This window comes from Bombus impatiens, unplaced genomic scaffold (genome assembly GCF_000188095.3).
Source record: "Bombus impatiens unplaced genomic scaffold, BIMP_2.2 scf_0151, whole genome shotgun sequence".
In the NCBI taxonomy this organism is placed as follows: domain Eukaryota; kingdom Metazoa; phylum Arthropoda; class Insecta; order Hymenoptera; family Apidae; genus Bombus; species Bombus impatiens.
In genome coordinates this window covers 2,436,329-2,455,046 of record NT_176570.1, presented here as the reverse complement: position 1 = coordinate 2,455,046, position 18,718 = coordinate 2,436,329, and the positions used below count along the sequence as shown (strand labels likewise).

General features: G+C 31.5%; 5 protein-coding genes across 17 annotated transcripts; 1 reads left to right on the top strand and 4 right to left on the bottom strand.

Moving 5' to 3' along the window:
- Nucleotides 1–850: 850 nt before the first annotated feature.
- On the bottom strand, nt 851–4,084 carry LOC100747880 (protein cereblon). Of its 3 annotated transcripts, XM_033319409.1 has the most exons (8): nt 3,861–4,083; nt 3,442–3,557; nt 2,986–3,315; nt 2,534–2,786; nt 2,292–2,437; nt 2,012–2,208; nt 1,756–1,928; nt 851–1,617 (listed from the first exon to the last, which is right to left on the bottom strand). In XM_033319409.1, exons 1-7 carry the CDS (start codon nt 3,901–3,903, stop codon nt 1,793–1,795), a joined length of 1,221 nt encoding a protein of 406 aa, XP_033175300.1. In that variant the 5' UTR covers nt 3,904–4,083; the 3' UTR covers nt 851–1,617; nt 1,756–1,792. The 3 variants fall into 3 exon arrangements, with proteins under 3 accessions (XP_033175300.1, XP_003487382.1, XP_024221511.1); XM_003487334.4 differs by having other exon boundaries at nt 851–1,928; nt 3,861–4,082; XM_024365743.2 differs by lacking the exon at nt 851–1,617 and having other exon boundaries at nt 1,820–1,950; nt 3,861–4,084.
- A 390-nt stretch (nt 4,085–4,474) lies between these two features.
- Nucleotides 4,475–6,947, bottom strand: LOC100747758 (phenoloxidase-activating factor 2-like). Of its 2 annotated transcripts, XM_012382305.3 has the most exons (7): nt 6,459–6,947; nt 6,243–6,326; nt 5,778–5,866; nt 5,454–5,692; nt 5,096–5,326; nt 4,817–5,018; nt 4,475–4,676 (listed from the first exon to the last, which is right to left on the bottom strand). In XM_012382305.3, the coding sequence occupies exons 1-7, from the start codon at nt 6,481–6,483 to the stop codon at nt 4,509–4,511; spliced, it is 1,038 nt and encodes a 345-aa protein (XP_012237728.1). In that variant the 5' UTR covers nt 6,484–6,947; the 3' UTR covers nt 4,475–4,508. The 2 variants fall into 2 exon arrangements, with proteins under 2 accessions (XP_012237728.1, XP_024221569.1); XM_024365801.2 differs by having other exon boundaries at nt 6,243–6,946.
- Nucleotides 6,948–7,181: 234 nt separating this feature from the next.
- LOC100747401 (inhibitor of growth protein 3) lies at nt 7,182–10,133 on the bottom strand. Of its 4 annotated transcripts, none has more exons than XM_003487330.4 (6): nt 9,866–10,133; nt 9,353–9,424; nt 8,920–9,282; nt 8,426–8,846; nt 8,147–8,342; nt 7,182–8,048 (listed from the first exon to the last, which is right to left on the bottom strand). In XM_003487330.4, the coding sequence occupies exons 1-6, from the start codon at nt 9,891–9,893 to the stop codon at nt 7,932–7,934; spliced, it is 1,197 nt and encodes a 398-aa protein (XP_003487378.1). In that variant the 5' UTR covers nt 9,894–10,133; the 3' UTR covers nt 7,182–7,931. The 4 variants fall into 4 exon arrangements, with proteins under 4 accessions (XP_003487378.1, XP_024221568.1, XP_012237723.1 ...); XM_024365800.2 differs by lacking the exon at nt 9,866–10,133 and adding an exon at nt 9,648–9,789; XM_012382300.3 differs by lacking the exon at nt 9,866–10,133 and adding an exon at nt 9,637–9,776.
- On the top strand, nt 7,746–11,139 carry LOC112212341 (anaphase-promoting complex subunit CDC26-like). Of its 3 annotated transcripts, XR_004461180.1 has the most exons (4): nt 7,746–7,885; nt 7,964–8,397; nt 9,552–9,835; nt 10,662–11,139. XR_004461180.1 is itself a non-coding variant. In XM_012382307.3 (2 exons), the coding sequence occupies exon 2, from the start codon at nt 10,804–10,806 to the stop codon at nt 11,023–11,025; it is 222 nt and encodes a 73-aa protein (XP_012237730.1). In that variant the 5' UTR covers nt 9,824–9,920; nt 10,662–10,803; the 3' UTR covers nt 11,026–11,139. The 3 variants fall into 3 exon arrangements, 1 of the variants encoding a protein (XP_012237730.1); XR_004461179.1 differs by lacking the exons at nt 7,964–8,397; nt 10,662–11,139 and having other exon boundaries at nt 7,762–7,885; nt 9,552–10,099; XM_012382307.3 differs by lacking the exons at nt 7,746–7,885; nt 7,964–8,397 and having other exon boundaries at nt 9,824–9,920.
- A 358-nt stretch (nt 11,140–11,497) lies between these two features.
- LOC100747519 (sideroflexin-2) lies at nt 11,498–17,082 on the bottom strand. Of its 5 annotated transcripts, XM_024365803.2 has the most exons (10): nt 16,930–17,061; nt 16,669–16,770; nt 15,364–15,542; nt 13,361–13,531; nt 12,813–13,011; nt 12,556–12,681; nt 12,416–12,482; nt 12,245–12,344; nt 12,079–12,126; nt 11,498–11,879 (listed from the first exon to the last, which is right to left on the bottom strand). In XM_024365803.2, the coding sequence occupies exons 3-10, from the start codon at nt 15,516–15,518 to the stop codon at nt 11,765–11,767; spliced, it is 981 nt and encodes a 326-aa protein (XP_024221571.1). In that variant the 5' UTR covers nt 15,519–15,542; nt 16,669–16,770; nt 16,930–17,061; the 3' UTR covers nt 11,498–11,764. The 5 variants fall into 5 exon arrangements, with proteins under 5 accessions (XP_024221571.1, XP_012237726.1, XP_033175302.1 ...); XM_012382303.3 differs by lacking the exon at nt 16,669–16,770 and having other exon boundaries at nt 16,930–17,082; XM_033319411.1 differs by lacking the exon at nt 16,930–17,061 and having other exon boundaries at nt 16,669–16,898.
- Between the last annotated feature and the right edge of the window lie 1,636 nt (nt 17,083–18,718).

Here is an 18,718-nt window from a genome sequence, read left to right as displayed (position 1 = left end):
AATCGGCATTAATGTGTCTGATAAATATCCTACAATCTCTTATTCTCATCTAATTTTAAAATATGAAAGATTAAAAAATGTTTGTTTCATTAATATAGTGTCGAATATGTAACGTGGAAATAGATTATGAAGAATATACGAGAGATGAATTATGATAGTGGCGCTTTAAAAAAATTAAGTGTAAGAAAGTCTTTGATGTATTTTAAAAATATGTACATCAAAGTTTATGCCAGACGAATATATAATTTATGGTAGATACTTCGTCGCATTTGTTTAATCAGTCAACAACATGTTAAAATATGCAGATTAAATTGGTTTAGGAATTAAAATCACAAAGTTAAATAATATTCAGGCATACATAGGATTCAGGAAACGACGAGCAACTGTCGAAATGATAAATATGAATGAATCAGCGTATCCGAATCTCGAGTACGTACGAAACGACTACGATATACATATAACGAAATATGTCTGAATGATAGTACTATAATACGAAGTGTTATCGTCGAATGATTAAATTTTTGTGGCAGATTGTTAAATAAACATATCTGCTAATTCAACACGATTAAAGAAAACACGATACATATACAAGAGAATGATTGAGATACAGATATAATTATAACAAATTTAATTGAAGGTAACCGAGAAATATACAACATGCGCAAGATATTAATGAAAAAATGCAGTTTAATTCATAATATCCTGTTTCCTTTCAAATATCTCATTTAATTTTCCTGCCTTCTTATATACTCACCTTCAATTTCATCTTCCCTTGTGTGTCTAAACCCATTCAAAATATTTTTTTCTAAGTAATAAAAGATTAAGCAATTTGTAAATAACGTTTTTCACGTTAAATTCACATTTATTAAATTCTGATATACAAATAACAAAATAGCATATTCCAGTAACATGTATTATATCTTAGATCATAGCTTGTATATAATTATTGAAGTTCAGTACAATAATGGCATAAAGTTAAACTCATTTTGCAATTATACATGCATTCCTAAATAATAATGTGAAAAGGAAATATGTAAATATTACACACCAATAAGAAAAATCAATACTATTTCAATCTTTCATGAATTTATCGCTACTTCATCGTGTTAAGTGACAACATAAAAATCGTAAAAAATTTGTATCTAATTACTATTAAATATCAGCAACCTCCGATTTGCAAATTTATTAGGCAAGGTACGTTGACAAATTCTTATCATATTACCATACTGATATTGAAGATAGATGTATATGTCTCATAGTGACTAGTTAAATAAAAAATTTAAGTTGAGAATTGTATGTTATCCAGACACTGATTAAAAGCATATGAGGCAGAATAAACTGCCCTTGCAAAAATAATAGTTGATATATATTTTTTTTTATATTGATTGATCCATTTAATTTACGTTTTAAATTTAATATAAATATGAAATACAATCATGTAAAAATTAATGCAGTTTTATATCAATCTCATAACTCATGCTTATATATAGCTATAAGTAGCTATGAAATTAAATTCTATGTACACACAGTTGTTAAAATTTGTTTATACTGTACGTCAGTTGATTGGCAATTCATGGTAAATAACTATTCCAATATGTTGTATAGTTTTCTTTGATACTGGAAAAATTAATATTATCGCTAGTGAAAGCTCACAACAGCACAAACGCTAAACACAAAGGTAGTATAAACATTGCACATAGTCATATAACACTAAAAAACTATGGGAATTTGCACAGGTTTTCCAAACTAACGAACCTTTCGGTCTAAGGTATTTATTGAATTTTTGATTTGCTCATTTTTCTTTATTTTTCAAACTTTTACGTATCAATCCCCAAAATGCCCTAGGTCTTAAATTATTTTGAACTGCTGTAAACCTCCATCCCATATGATCACCACAATTTCTACACGTTGCGACAGTCCAGGCGTATCTATCATGAAATAAATCCACGTCTAAAGTAATTTAATGTAAAGTATGAAAAAAGAATAAAATATATGAAGAAATAATTCTTACCCTGGAAACCATGTATAATTTATTGACGGTGGATTATCACTTAGCGCAAGGCCTTGCGCGTGATATAAAGTTACAGTTTCATGTATAATACCAGAAGGGTTACAATATGTACCCTGTGGACCTTCTTTACTCATTGGAAACATATGTGATTGTCTTCCAATGTAAGAATCGCAATTACAACAAACAAATACATTATCCTAAAAAATATGATCTATTAATCTTAAAGATTTAAAATAATTGTATTTAGAAAGATTTAATAGAAATTGTTAATTTTATATACTTCTACTAGATATTTCATTTCTCTTTGTAGCCTTGAAATTGCGCAATCGTAATTTAATAAAACGATTCGCTCATTATCATCTAGTAACAAATTTTGGGCAACCCAGAATGATAAGTCTGATGGATCTTCTGGTATACTACTTCCTTCTGTGATCAATCAATAATTTTAAGTTAAAATGATGTACAAACAACATTAAAATTACAGGATATTGTATAAGAATCATGTATAGTACTAGTACATACTGCTTTCGATAAATTGTAAACGTTGTCGTATTTTTAACGAAAGTCTTAAAGGATCATATTGTCGGTATACCCAAGCAGGCCAAGGGGTTACTACAGCATCTAAATTTTCTACTTTTTCTTGTTTCTTAAAATCTTCCTCATTTTTCGGATGTATTCGTATATGATCTAACGAGGCTATACGTTCGTCTAAGAATGGTGGCCCAAGCGTTATTTCTGGTAAAACTTGTACACGGGCTGATATTTTATCATATCCCTACATATATAGAAGTAAATATATTAATCGTTTTTTTTTCAGAAATACCTGATTTTACAAGCAAATTCCCTTGTTATAAGAGTCATGAATGTATAGAAGAACAAAGGAAATTTACATATATAATAAATAATTCATTAACATATATTATTACTTTGACAATTACTATATTACATATATGATGATTTATTTTAAAACTTACCTGAATTATAACTCTGAGAATCTTAAATCTTTGCCTGCCTTTAGCTTTCAAACGAAAACCTTGATCAGGATCATACATACATTCATAAATTTCAGCAGTTGTGCCTATTGGTACCATTTTATCATATCCCAAACATACAACACCTAATGTCCTGTCATTTTCAATGCAAGTTCTTATCATATCAATGGTTTGTGCATCAAATACTGTCATTGGTAATGTTTGTCCAGGAAATAACATGACAGACTGTTTCACTAATAATGGCAAGTTAACGTAAAGTCCATCATCTAATATTGTCCTCCCTCTAAGTTCTTCTAAATTATGCCCTAAATACTAATTAAATACATTTATATTATAACATTCCAAACACAACTCAAATAATATCTTTCTGTCTAAATTACATAAAAAATTAAAAACAAATATTTAATATAAATTTGGAAACATATATTGAAAATTTACAGAATGTGTTGCTGGTAATGTCAAGTCAAAAGTACTTTCAGTAGATATAGATGTTTCATCTGTATTTTCTTCTGAATAATCCTCTTCGACATTATTTTGTCTATTTTCTGGATATTCTGTAATACAAATATTTTATTCTTTTCTTGTGTTTCTTTATGTATGAAGGCATATATGTATGCATACAAAAAACTTGGTAATTTATAAGGATAATACGAGAGTATAATGATATGAAAGTATCAGAAGTAGAAAAATAACGTGTATGTAAAATTGTAAAAATTTAAGACGTATAATTTTATAAGTAATTGATAAGAAAGAATCTCTGCATTTTGGAACAATATGTGGAAATCTCACTACATAACCTGTAATTGTTTAAAGGATAATTTAATATATTTAAATGTGCGCCATGTAAAAAGATATACCTAATTCGCTGTGTGTTCCGTCATCATCTGCATTGGCATCCATGTCATCTACGTATTCCTCTGAACTTTTGAGATCTTGTAAAATTGTAAACAATCAGTACTTTTCCTCTCACAAACGTCAAACACGATAAGCCCTCTATCATCAATTTATGTATTTACATAAAATGCACTTTACAGTTTTCATGAATCAAGCTTCATTTAGAATGTAAATCTATACGTTGTTTTCTTATCACTTAAGTCATATTAAATACATTTCGATTTTTAATTACCTTATCGGCAAAATAATTATGTTTTCAAAATACAAAATTGCTTTATTTATAAAACGTGCATTAAGTTTATCTTACATGTAAAATTTAAAGTGTTAAATATGTACTTCATCAATTATTTCAGGGAAAATATACGATAATATTGCATATAATATTTTCTGCGCAGTAATATATTTAGTAATTCATATACAAATATATTTAAATGAATAAATTTATGCAACTACATTATGAAGCATTATTAGAAAAAACAAAAATTTGTAAAAGTTATACAAATATCATAGAAAAATATGAGAATACAATTGTAATATAAATAATTTACAAAAAAACATATTTTACAAAAAACGGTTGTCAATTTGTAAGACATTTATTATATTTTGTATAATCATTTGCTCTGAGTTATTTGTTGTGTAATCCATGGAATATAATTATACACATTGACATATACACCAGGAATATTACTAGTTGCACAACCAATACCCCATGCAACTATTCCAACAACTTGCCATTGGTTGTTACCAAATTGACATACTAATGGTGAACCACCATCGCCCTAGAAGAATTTTAATCAAAATAAGTACTTCCAAGGGAATTAACAAATTAAATACTTGTTAAAAACATGAGCTAAATGATATCAATAATATTATTTAATATTTGTTACTAAAATCTGATCTTAACACGTTAATAACTTACTGTGCATGCATCTTTTCCTTGTTCCCCCCCTGCACATATGAAACTATTTTTATTCAACATAAAGGAACGTCCAAGCCTAGTTTGCCTTAAAGCATTTTCACAGATTGATTGATCAACAATTGGTACATCTACTTCTTTTGTTATACTTTGATATTTGCCATTTGTACCAAATGCATCCTTCCCCCAGCCTGACACCCAACATCTTAAAGAAAAATATGGAGCATATAAAGTTATTATGATTAAATAAAACTCAATATTAAATATAGATTTTCTGCATACCTTGTAGAAGCTGCAGGTATTCCTGTAGGAAGACATGCAGTGTTTATATTAGGACTGCTTGAAATTGGAACAGTACTATTTAAAGTTATTACTGCTACATCATTTTGAAGATTAGCAGAATTGAATTGAGAGTGTATAGATATTTGTTTAATTGAATATTCTTGATATGGATAAGTCTCACTGGTGGACTGTTCATCCCATTCTCCTAGTCTCACTTTAAGTCCACCATTTCTATAGAAAAGTATATTTATTTTTATTTGAAATATTAAATTTCTTTTATTGAAAAATAATATATAAAAGACACAAAAGGGAATAAAAATACCAATATTTTTTGGAATTAAAATAAAGTATAAATTACGTGTAAGATGCTACTTTGTGGGCGACAGTTAACACATGGTTTGGAGTAATAAGTACACCCGAACCAACATAAGCGTTGTTAGTCATTAAAAGTGCAGCTTGCCAGGGATATGCTCCGTAACTGGCTTGACCTTGAGGATGTGCAGACACTGGAATTTTTCTGACACCGCAACTAGAGTCGACCAAGTTTCCCGAAGAAGGCGAGCAACAACACACTTGGCCAGCGGGACAATTCGAATTCTAAAAATTAAAATTAAGACGATGTATTTTTTGAGAAAATGACATCTCTAATCATTAAACTATTAAATACATTACTCATACATACTCCATTAACAATTCGAATATCGATTCCCGTATTGGAATATGGGCAGTTGTCCTTTGGAACACAGCACGAATAACCTGTGTCACTGTAAGCTTAAATATAAAATTTAATAACTTATAACCGAATATTTAACTTAAATACATTTTTTCTACAGTAAAATATAATTTCTCAAGAAATTTTAAAATTCACATTCAAAAATAAATTCAAAAGCGACCAAAATCATGTTTCGGTAATATTTTATCGATAGAAATAGAATACATCTTATTTTTAGCAAATATTTTATGTTTGAAAATATAGTTAATACATCATCCTTTATTTAGAAAAGTTTTACGGAATAATAATGCAATCGGAATTAGATTTCAAAGAAATTTCCAGTCTTCAAAAACTGAAGTATTTTTCTGAAAGCGAGAAGGGCTAAAAAAGATTTAAATTCCTCAAGTTTGTTTAAAATTCTTCTTATACTCATACTTGATGACACAACTGCATTACTGCCAAAAGTAATCGTATCCTGTGCCAGAGCACAGTCCCTTAGAATGCCCGTAACGAAGAAAACTGCAAATAGTATATAAGACATAATTGAATGTTGCAAAATAATTTCCTGTACTTTACAAGAGCGCGCAGAGTTGAAGAAGAACAAGATTTCAAACTGGCGAGCCTCCGTTGATTTATATACAACCAGGATACCTTGCAACGCATTTTGCAGAAGCATATTAACTCGTACATTCTTTCGGAACGAAAATAATGTGCGACCTTTCACAGATAGTGGAGTCCTTTGCGCGTAAATTGCTAAATAATTTGGCGTAAATTACTTCCGATCATGATTATGTCTTCATTTATGTATGACACAGATGTTGTAATGTTATTCAATTTTTATACGTAATAAAATGTTCGAAGTGGAACGAAAAGCAAGGTTAGACATGCTCTGAAATAAAGAAGGTCAATAATTACGGGTTCCCGGTGCCCGGTAGTAATGTCATGAGTCACATCATAATTATACTGTTTTTTTGCCTCAGTTTCCTTCTTTTTATATTTTGACGTCAACAATATTTTAAATGTGCTACAAATTGCCATAAGGAATTGTCAACTATGAATCACATATGACTAACAAGCATATTTCCCTTTTTATAACGTTAAATCGTGATAATTACAGTTATTTTAATAGCGACACCCTTTTTGAAGGATAGAATATTTCAATAAGTTAAATATGTCCTTGCAGTTAACTCGTAGTTAATCAGATCAGAAACGATAAGATACTTGAATTATTTTAAAAATGAAATGTTCCAATGACTCAATAAACTATTTTCATAATACGAGAGTAATTTTAGGATGGGACATATCTAAATGAGGAATATTAATTGTAATAATGAGAGAAAGAAACATCTTTATGAATGATAGTAATACAAATGATAAATCTTGCATCGGTCGCTTTATTTATACATCAAGTTGCTACATTTCGAAAGTAGTATTCTCACAATTTGTTATCGGTTCTCTCTCTCTCTCTCTCTCTCTATCTTTCGCTCTCTCGCTCTCTCACTCTCTTGTTTATTTCTTTCTCAAAGCGTAGAACACTTAAAATGTTATTGCTCGCCTAGTTGTCAATTCAGCGAGATACTAAACACGTCTGAACTAACACGAGGACGTAAATATACGAAGATTGTTTGACATTGCGTAAACTAAAAACAAAAATTTCGAAAAATTCACAGTGAAAATCGCCTCTGGTGTTTCAGTCAATGAATCGTATTACGTATTACCAGAGGAAAAGGTTACTTTTCAATGTAAATTCGTAGAAACTATCTAATATGGTCGTGGTATAGAATGGTGCAAAAAGTATTAAGAAATATTTGCAATACTTTTATGCGAAAAATCTTCTCGTAAAACGAAATTTGTTCGAGGCCCACTTTTTGCACCGTCTGATCCTCCCATTATGTCTATAAAATGCAGTAAAAAAAGCTGCTTTTTTTTGCTTCACAGACAGAACTTTAAGTTTCCTGGGACAAGATCAAGACCAGATAAGATCAAGACTTAAACTTTAAACATATTTAAAAATTGATATAAAATCAGAATTAATAGCTTCCTAACTAAGTTGGTACTTGACGGACAATGCCTAAGAGGTAGTATCAATTTTTTCTCATTATATTTGCACTGGTTATAGTACGATCAGTTTTTCCGACCTCCACGTCTCTTCATAGAAGATGTACATTGAGGACAGTACCATTTTCCTTTTGGAGGCGCAGTGATACCCACACATGGATAGTGAAACCATTCAAAAGGACACTATAAAAAGATAATGAGAAAAAATAAATGTTTAATAAATATAAATATTCTTACTTGACTCATACGGAAATATATATAAGGAAAAAAGGTTAGCTTACATCTGAATTGTCACAGGCAACCATATCCCCATAAGATACTTGATTACATATACAATATCTTGGTTCATTTGGATCATAAGTCCAATCTGGATTATCTGAATCTACAACTTGTGTATTTGTAGTTATAACTGGAGGTGATACAGGTTGCTGAACAGAGGCAGCAACTACACTCGAACTTGGGACAGCAGTTACTTTTCTAAAATGAGTAATAATATTCATTCAAAGCAAACACGCGAAAATTTTCACAAAGGGTACAGAGGTCTTCTAGCAGATGCATACTTTTTATGCTTTTTAGTTGTTTCTTGCTGTATAGCTGCAATGGCAGTCTGAGCAGCGCCAGCTAATTCTCTACTAAATTCGGCTGCATGTACACCTCCAGTGTTAATGGCTTCATAACTAGCTTTTAAGCTGGCAGTACGTCTGCCATGTTGCATTTGTTGCGTCGCAGCAATTGCTTGTGATGCTGCAGCTGCTATAGCATTTCCACCAGCTCCTATGTGACCGAGATTATAACTCACAGAACCAACAGAATTCGCGATTGCTGTAGGAGTAGATGGCACGCTAGTAGCGGCGATAATTGGTCCTGAATTTGCAGAAGCTGGTCGCGATTCAGGAAGACTTGGAGAAATTTTTTCTATAGCTAAGCGTTTTTCTATTGATGTAGAAGATGCATTTGAATCTCTCCTTTTTTCTGCTCGAGCTATAAAAATTTTTATTAGTCTAAAGTATTTTTCATATTGAATAAAATTTAATTGAAGCAAGGGAATACTTACAATGACTATGATTGTCTCGTGACCTACTGGATGTTGTAAAGCTATATCGATTCTCTTTTTGACTACTATTCGTAGGTGGTTGATCTAGCTCCAATGACCTTTTCTCCAGTATTTCTGTGATACCTTTATTATCTGCTTCCAGCTCCATTTTAAATTTGTGCAATTCCTGGTCTAATCTTCTCAAATATCTATCTACTAAGTCATACATCTGATTAGCTAAATGCACCTTCTCATCTGCATCCTCTAAAGTTTTATAATATTCTCTTCTAATAGCTTCATATTCTGCTTCCTTTTCACTAGGTTTCATCTTTTTTGCATTTGCAAAAAAAATCTTTACTTTTTTTTCTAAACTATCCATTGAATCTGCAATAATTGAACAATTATTAATATGATTCATAAATAATAAATATAGTCCATAATAATATGTACATACTCTGTACACCTAAGTCCATTTCTCTCATTTCTGTGAATCGGTCTCTTAATTCTTGTGGTAGGTGCTCGATCACTGGAACCGCAAAAGAAGAAGGTTAACATAACCAAACAAAACCAACATAAAAAAGATTAATTACTTAAGAATAAATGACATTTATCTAATTAATATAATAATTACAATGTTCGCATTCTATTCACAGGAAATATTACAAGTTACAGTTTAACTCCAAAATATATTAGGTAGAGTAGAGAAACTATACACTATTTAGAAAACATACAACTAACCTTAAACTTACAAAGAATGGTATATCAATAAATTGCTCATATAATGAGGTATTTAACTCGATAATAAAATAAAAGCCAGCATTTAAATGATTACATGTGATAATACAATATCTACTAAAATATTCGCTTTAAGAAACGCTTCTGATGTTTGTGCGAGAGAGTATATTTGGAAAGATTAGTAACTTTCTTCAGAAGCTGGGTAAGCAGAGCATGCCTCGTTTTTACGTACTTTCAACATAATCTTCCAAGTAAAGCATCCTTTTCTGCTGGCGCTTCGTTACCTGGTGCTTAATTTACAATTATTTACAATTTACTAAAGGGGAGTGCTTGCCGCCGTGACAAAATCAACGAAAATTGTAGCACTCGATCAGAAGCGTGTTTACGGCGGCCAAATCCCTTGTTGTACCCACATTTTCACGCTAGTTCTGTAAATGATGCGAATCTATGGACGATTCGTACGAAATATCGTAGAAAAAATGTCATTTTCGCGAATATAAATGGTCCAGTAATTAGTGCATTCTTAAAAGTGTTATTTATTTCGGAATTATTACTGGCCAGTTATCTATTCCTTGTAATCCGCCATCTTAACGTAACTTTCAGGGGTGACTTTACATGGTTCTGTGCCCCGTGCGAAATATTTGACATTCTTATTTTTTAGTCAAATATTTCTATCAATTCAGACATTAATATTTTCATTTATCAAATAAATATTATCATTACATTTATTTCATTTCTTAAATCTTATATCTCTAACTCTTAATAATATATACTTATTAGTTGCATAATGGATATAAATGTATTCTGTATGTATTGCACACATAATATATGATATGTAAAAAGATTTGTTATTTCCTAAATCCATATGATATAAAATTTAATCAATCTTATATCTATAAGATTAAAACCCTAGGCTAGGATTTGTTCTCGAATCTATAAAAATTTGAAGTACTTCTGATAAAAATCAAGGATTTAAAGCAGAATAAGAATATTTAAAAATAAAACATTGTTTTATAAATATGTTGCAGACGATTGTGTAGTATTAAGGATTAAAGAAAGTTAGGATTCTTTCTTTTGGTCTTTATTAACAATATTCCCTGCATATTGATCGACGTATTATAAGATCTTTTTATACTAAAAGAAAGGTGCGTTGAACTTTTCCTTCGTAAAATGATACGGCGCAGTCCGACGAGAATCGACTTACGACTAGACGATCTGCAAGAATATGAGGCGATGAGGAAAGCTCTCGAAGCTAAGAAAGAATCAGAAAGACCACCTACAACATTCAATCCTCCCCCCTGGGGTGGTAAAATCCCGCAAAGTGAAATTCAAGAACGCATCGGTTATATGCCGCAACAAGCTCAAACTACACATTGTCGGCCAAATTTATAGCTTTTTATATAATACTTATGTATTCTGGATTATATTATTTTTTATGTTTGTTCCAATATTACCATGTAATTGACTGTAGTCCATCATGAAATAAAATAAATCCATTGAAATTCAGTTTCCAAAGTGTTTATTGTAATATTACTAAAATATACATGGCAGCGTTTTCTTTTATAACGTATAACAGTTGAAGGAGGTAATAACAATAGAACATCGACAGTTGTTTTAAGATCTATGACACACAGGTTCAACAATACAATGTGTAATATTATGATATCGCCATTTAAGTCATTAACAAATACATATGTTTGTTTACCTAGTTTAATGAAAGCAAGATGATTGAGCGTTTAGTAGAAATAGATTATTGCTGTCTGAAATGTCTCGTGTACAAAAGGTAATTACATGTTAGCGATTCTATTGTTATTCCTATCACAAGAGGATACCGATCAACATACACGATGAATAATAAAATGCACTGATTTAGCATGTATATTATGAAATTTACAAATAAAATGTATTGCTATATAGAACAAGAATTATTCGAAATGCAATATTGTCGTATTTATTGTTCTCCTCGAAACAAGCTCTCTTCACCCTCTGAACCAGCAGAAAACTAAAAATATTCCCGACATTATTCTATGGGAAAATTTCAATTCCATTATTAATTAGCTCGCTTATCCCCTAAGGGTGATAAAAAAGAGCGTCCTCGATGATTTTTTATCACGACTACGTTCTCTATGAATTATAAACCTTTGTTGAAGTATAAGTATTTGGGTATATCTCTGCTTTTACAATTCTTCTTCAAAAGTTCGTAATTTTCAGGCTCCCAGCGTTCCAAATCAGAAGATTTAATTGAGCTATGAAATATATACAAAGTATAAATAAAAATTATGTTTACACAAAATATGTATTGGTTATTATTTATATATGTTAATTTTTGGGTCAATATATAAATATTTAGCGCAAAATGTGGTAAACATTGATTGATTTTCAATGTAAAAGAATTGTATTGTTCGTTTGATAAAATATATATGTATAAAATTTATAAAAGCTCACCAGTTTTGAGGGAATAACGCACATGCCGTAGGAACCATAAACGTCAGACTGAAATATTAATGAATATTTTTGTTTCTATGAACGTCCTACCTTTAAACCACTGTAGTCGACTAATAATGTTACAGTAATCTAAAATTTAAAAAATATATGTTTAAAAAATACTTACAAACAACCGACCAACATAACTTGTATAGGTGCGTGCAAAAATTTGATCTTCTGCATCCAAGCATATTTTTCTAGTCTTTCCATCATGGGTGGTAGAATCACTGAACCATATAAATTTGTGTTTCATTAAGTTAGCACGCGTTTGATCTCGTGCTCTACATTTTATACTTACACATGCCAGGTGCACACATAACAATTCTCGAGATGACTACTTGGCTGATACCTTTAACTGCGGCGAACTGAAATGGATCATGTATTTACTTCTCTTCAGTGGTACACTTTATTCTATAACGAACGTTGAATGCAACCTACTTTTGACTTGGTCAACTTATTGCCATTCTCGTCACTGATGTCGATTCCATTAGTGATTTCGTTCTGCCGCATCAGGGGAATATTCACGCAATTTGCAGCTGCCACGGCAGCGAACGGCACGTAGCGCTAAATAGTTAAACTTCCAAATATTATACTTAATCAAATAATTAAAAGGATAGCTTTGTGACACAGAATCATTTTGAAGTCAATTTGTTACGAAAGTATTAATTTGAGTTTTCAGGAATTAAACATTTTACCGCCATAAGGGTGCTTGCCCGTTTTGCCCAAAAGGACTTGAATCCTATAGCCGTTATCATGGCCGCTGAGGTAGCACTGACGTATGCCAGTCCTAATTGAGACACGGTCGTAGGACTGTTGGCATTTCTGTTCGTATAGTTAACGAACGCGTTGAACGACTGGTTTACCCATTGCCAAAAAACCACAGCTGTGGTTGTTCTGCAACAATTGTTGTGAATGAACAGTCTTTTTCGTATAAAATGCTTATATAAAATAAATTCTACAAAGTCAACAAAATAGTTACATCTTTCAATCGAAAATCAAGGATATTTCTGCTACTTGGAATTAAATCTATTACAAAAAAAGATTAATTAGTATTTTCGTAAAATTAATCTCAAGAGCCATATTAATACAGAATTTGTCTATATTCCATTGCTTCATTTTTAAAAAATTATCTTTGAAAACAAATTGCTATTGAATGAATTTTTAAATTTCTTGCGTTTCGAGAATGTTATCTTGTTTACAGTGGCATAGTTTAAGGTGGACAATATGCAAAGAGACAATTTACTTGTAAAACTGAAGCATAGCACCAGTGATAAGCATTCCGCCTGGCACTTGAAAGGACATTCTACCGAAGACATTCTGCAGGTCACCGGTGTCGGGATGAAAGGCTGACTCGTAAAGCTTCTTAGCATAGATGATTTGCTCCCGGGTTGTACCAGCTGGCTCCTTCCCAAGTCTAAGGGATAAACAGACTATTGATTTTTCGTAGACTCAAAAACAGCGAGTTATAAGGATACGTGAAAATTTATGTTAAAAATTCTGATAATAACTACGTGTATCGAAAAATTTGCAAGAAATACAAATGAAGGAATAGTATCACTCTAAACAATTAGATAGAGCGTGTTTAAGGAACGATTCAGAAAGATGACAGAGAAATTTCTTCAAGTTACAGGAAATATGCGCATTCACATGAAATATTCTTTCTGAAATCTTAATTTAGATTAAAATTATTGAAAATATGTTCCTAACTATGTATTTCCCTCCCTAGTATTTCACTTTTAAAAATGTTCAAATATTATTTTCTTTTTTGGTACAATTATCGATAAATCTTTTGTCTGAAAATCTACAATTTTGTACACAGGCTTGATTTATTGTCTTCTTTTCCCCAGAAAAGATTATTTTACTAGTTTTACAATCGGCTAATACATTACACAATTGACCAACCGACACTATCAATTCATGAAGAAAAGGAATGTAAAGATGCCGCGGAGAATATTTGCAATGCCTGCAGTGACCGATAGATTTTTATTTCCTTTTTTCTTCAATATGATACGTAATAGAATGTAAATCTTTCGATCACCTGCTACGGGATTAAAATAAAAATCTGATTCGATGCAAGATCCTTATGACTTCCGTTTCCCATAAAATCGTTCTTTCATCCGTGCCATGGTTACTTATATTATATAAATTACATGTACGTAATCACCTGCATCGTAATCCTTCATTAGAGAAATCGAGCAAAACATGCAAGGAAAGATGGTCGAATTGCATCTGAAAAACTATTGTTGCGTTTTATTCCTTATATAGCGTATGTTTTAATTTATTTTATACACTAGAAGTACGATTGAGAAAATTCATGCAATTAAACTGAACTATGAAATAAAATACACACTCGTATATGGGGTTGAAAAAGGCTGTTAAAATTCCACGGAGAGAGAAGGGAATGCGGAGGCGTGAAAGGAGTTTCAAGGTCAGCTCTCTATATTTAAAGTTTAAATAGAATGCTATATTTATAGAATGACAATCGCTTTTAATTTTTTCCAATTATTTTCTTGAACAATTAAATTATAGATTAAAATGACTCTATTTGCTTTTTATAAATATACTATGAGAATTTAAAATGGATATATTTTAAACATAAAAGATACTTAGTGAAATATTTTTAATTATAATAACTGTGATTGTTAGTGCGATCTTTATTTATAAGTAACGATTTTGTTAGAACATAATTATATCGTTTTATCCTTGAAATACTTAACATAGTAAACTGTATTTATCGATAACACTCGTTATGCAATAATGTTTCTTCAAGCACGATAAAGACGCCATGAAAAGACGCGATTCTTGTATCACATACTTCAAATCACATTCTGTCAATCGTAAAACAAGATTAATGTCAAGAAAATATTTTTTATAAGAGTTCTTACAAAGTAATATCGAATAATTTAATATCTTCTTGTCCGACTGATAACGAGCAAGTAATACAATATAATATAATATGTAGAAACATATTTCGCTATTATTACAACTCACACACTTTTATTGTTTAATTATTATTACCATAGAAAAATATAAATAACATTGAAATGTCCTTAATTGTCGTACCCTCTTAATCATACATAATATATTAAAATTTCTGATATATAAATTAAAATGTGTATTAATCTACGTAAACGTCTTGCGCTCATACGTAACAAATCATTTGTTTTCTATAAGTTTTACGTTTATGTAATAGTCCAATAGATTGGCTAGTGGTCAAGCAAAACTAAACCGATTGCTCATACTCACTTATAGTCTTTGCATAGTTTCTTTGCTGCTAGCAACTGGGAATCACCAACGGTACAAGTGCGGAAATCAGTTTGCCACAAGAAATGCTTCCATCTGCCTACGAAGGTGCTAAGATCCCATAGAGGTCGGTCGACGTCCAGTCTCTCCTCCCTCATCTTTGAGGGTACTGCGATCTCAATCTTTGTCAATAAACGTGAAATGCAATCTATTAAACTGACATTTAAAGCATATTTTAGCAAACGATATCAAAAAGCAGAAAGGACCGGTTGAAACGATGAAGTTGATGAAGTCCGTTAATATAGTATGTATAGAGACAGGTTTACCAATGACTTATGGTCATTGTGTAATATGTAGAAATATTGTTATTATGTATTTACAAAATATTCACGGTGAACTCTAAAATCGTTGTTTACCGAATGGTGTACTTTCAAGTTAACTGTTTCGTGGGTAGGTTGTGAATTGTTTGTTTTTGAGAATATGTTAAATTTATGAAACATTCGGTCTAGAGATTAGAAGACATTTTATCGTCTTACTCTTTCACTGATAAGAATATACTTTAAATTTCGAATTTGTAATAATTCGTTATGTTGGCAAAAGTAGGTAGAGGAAACTCAAATAAGTTAAAATTATATGTGAAATAATATCGAATATAATATTACGAATATAATAAAAATGAAAGATATAATTCGTACACGGTGCAACCAATGCATTAGTAAGATCACTTTGTCGTTGCTTTGTAAATACAAATTTTATCTATAGTGTTATCTAACGAAATAACAAGGACGCACAAAAACCACTGAATGTTAATATCGTACCGAGATTGTCACATTAAATGTTTTATGCTTTAATGGTATATGGTGCAAAACGTTCGAAAGATCGTTTGCAAATAGAGAAGGCGTACGTATCGATTATTTGACACTGTGACACCGAACATACCATTCAATGTACGAGCGAGACTCTAAAAGGCAAACGCAGACTATATGAATTATAATAGAAAATTAACAGACAATGCCAAATTCGATCCATCAATCGATATATTATTGTTAAGTATGTAAGACACCCGGTTTCAGTCGGTAAAGTTCGATAGCCGAAATTGCATGCGCGTATCCTTATCTTCGCGGGCCCTGCGTCCACGAAAATACGGTATACGGCGTACGGCATAACCTAAGCCACTACGTACAGTGTAACGTGTATTGATCATATGTAGTTTAGTATGTAAGTCTAGGGATGTGTTTGTTTTGTCTCCCATATTCAGGCTATATTTTATCGTCTTTCATTTGTATGACGTCATGGCAAGATACTTGCGTGTTTGCATTTTCGAATGATCTCGAGCAGGGTATCTCGGTTCTGGTCAATTATCGACCATTCTCGACAAGACAGGCTGGCAGTTGAAGAACAACCCACTTTCTGTTTAAATACAGGCACATTTTCATTCAAGAACGACGTAGCAAAATAGCCGAATGTTCGTGTGTATTTTCACCTTCGGCCGCACTATGTCAAACTACACGTGCACGACCGCATATTATGTAACGCATATAAGTGGCAGCCAATTTTTTGTTCGCTTACCCGTGAAAACGTATGTCACTTCCAGAGAGCCTGTTCTGTTCTGCTGTCTACCGTAACACCGCGCACGCCAGCTGATTGGTACCCTACACTAGCGCCAGCTACCTTGCTACGCCCCTGCGCTTGTCCCTTCCCGGACACCGCTGTCTTTATTATTGTTATTATCATCGTACCATTCGCTCCGTTTGAATGATTCTTCCTTTTCTTCCTCATGGGTCGTTGTCTGTCTATCTTTATTGAATATTGAAAGGATCGATAATTTCTAACAATTCTTCTTTTTTAGTTTTTGTTGCTTGCTTCAACATTAGAATCTACTGTTTTAATACAAGTAACAGGCTACCTTATAAGATCAAATTTTTACATAAAATTTGATTAAGCTGATTTTTGGTATAGACTATGTTCAAATTATTTTGACATTTTTGGATATAATGTGTAAATAAAATTCGATTAATGTATATGTTATATATAATATTAATTAATCTGCTTTTCACAAATTATTTAATAATGACACGATAAATAATTTTATATTAATAACAAGAAATAAGATATTACAATTGAATTCGAAGGTGACGTAATCATCTGCCAATTTATTCCAGGCTGCTTGCCGATATGGCAACGACAATAAAATCGAAGCTTACTTTTTTCAGTTATTTTGAATGCAATAACTGTACTTCGCAGAATTTAATTTCCGTTGACACACATACAAAAGAGGAGGAACGCTTTATAAATGTACATTATAAATTATAATACATATATGTATGCCCATACAATCGTTCTTGATGTACATATAATTTAAATATTATTGCATTCTATACTGTGTTTCTTATGTAAAACGGGTATGTTTTCAAAATATTAATTTATATTTAAATAAATTTTGCGAATTTGCACTTGAATTCACGTGCATATTGAAAGTGTAAAAGTTATGTTATAACTGTGATAGAATTGATGTTATAATTTCGGGTAGTATCACTATGTTTCCACATTTATTACGTTAAATAATGATTCGTGAATGTGTATGTTAATTGCAATCGTTTACCTCAATTTAGTCAACTACCTTTAAATGTTATTTGACTAATTACTTTGCATTTAATATAATGTCTCTTAAAAGCTGTTTCATTATTTCGTTAACTATTTTGTTTTTCTAGCTAGGTATATTTTAACAACATGGAAGTTTCAAGATTAATATAAGCTCATAAATGCCAAAATGAAAGAACATGCAGATCCATATCTTTTGTGGGTAGCGTGTTTCTTGTAGACGTAATTAAATTTTGGAATCTACCAGATGTGAAAGAGGTTTCTAGAACACATTGCTCGAAATAGTGTCATCTGCACGACGCTAGCTACGAATATTCAATTAACACATATACACAACTACAATGGCATATAAAAGTCCATCCGAAATATCAAAGCCGTTCAAGAGGCGTTATTTGAAGCAACAACTTCCTGCATCGGTTCTACTATCTTTCCCTTGGTATCTCTGTACGGAGACAATGATCGTTGTTCTCGCAAGAACTTATCAGGGTGTAACGCTTCCTAATTCCATATCAGTTTAAAGAACGCCCTAAACGTTCAATATGGAACGCGCAATATTCTGAGTTGCGCAATAATATTGACAGTGGTAGGAACTAATATCGAAGACGTATACGTAGGTCCGCTCAAATGGACTTGGTCTACGTATTACGCCGCGATTCGAACTGTTTACTACATATATTCGATAAAGAATTGCTCGATGTAGATAAAACTTATTAAATTACATTGCTGAGCTTTCGACCTTGTCCTCGTCAATTGCTAT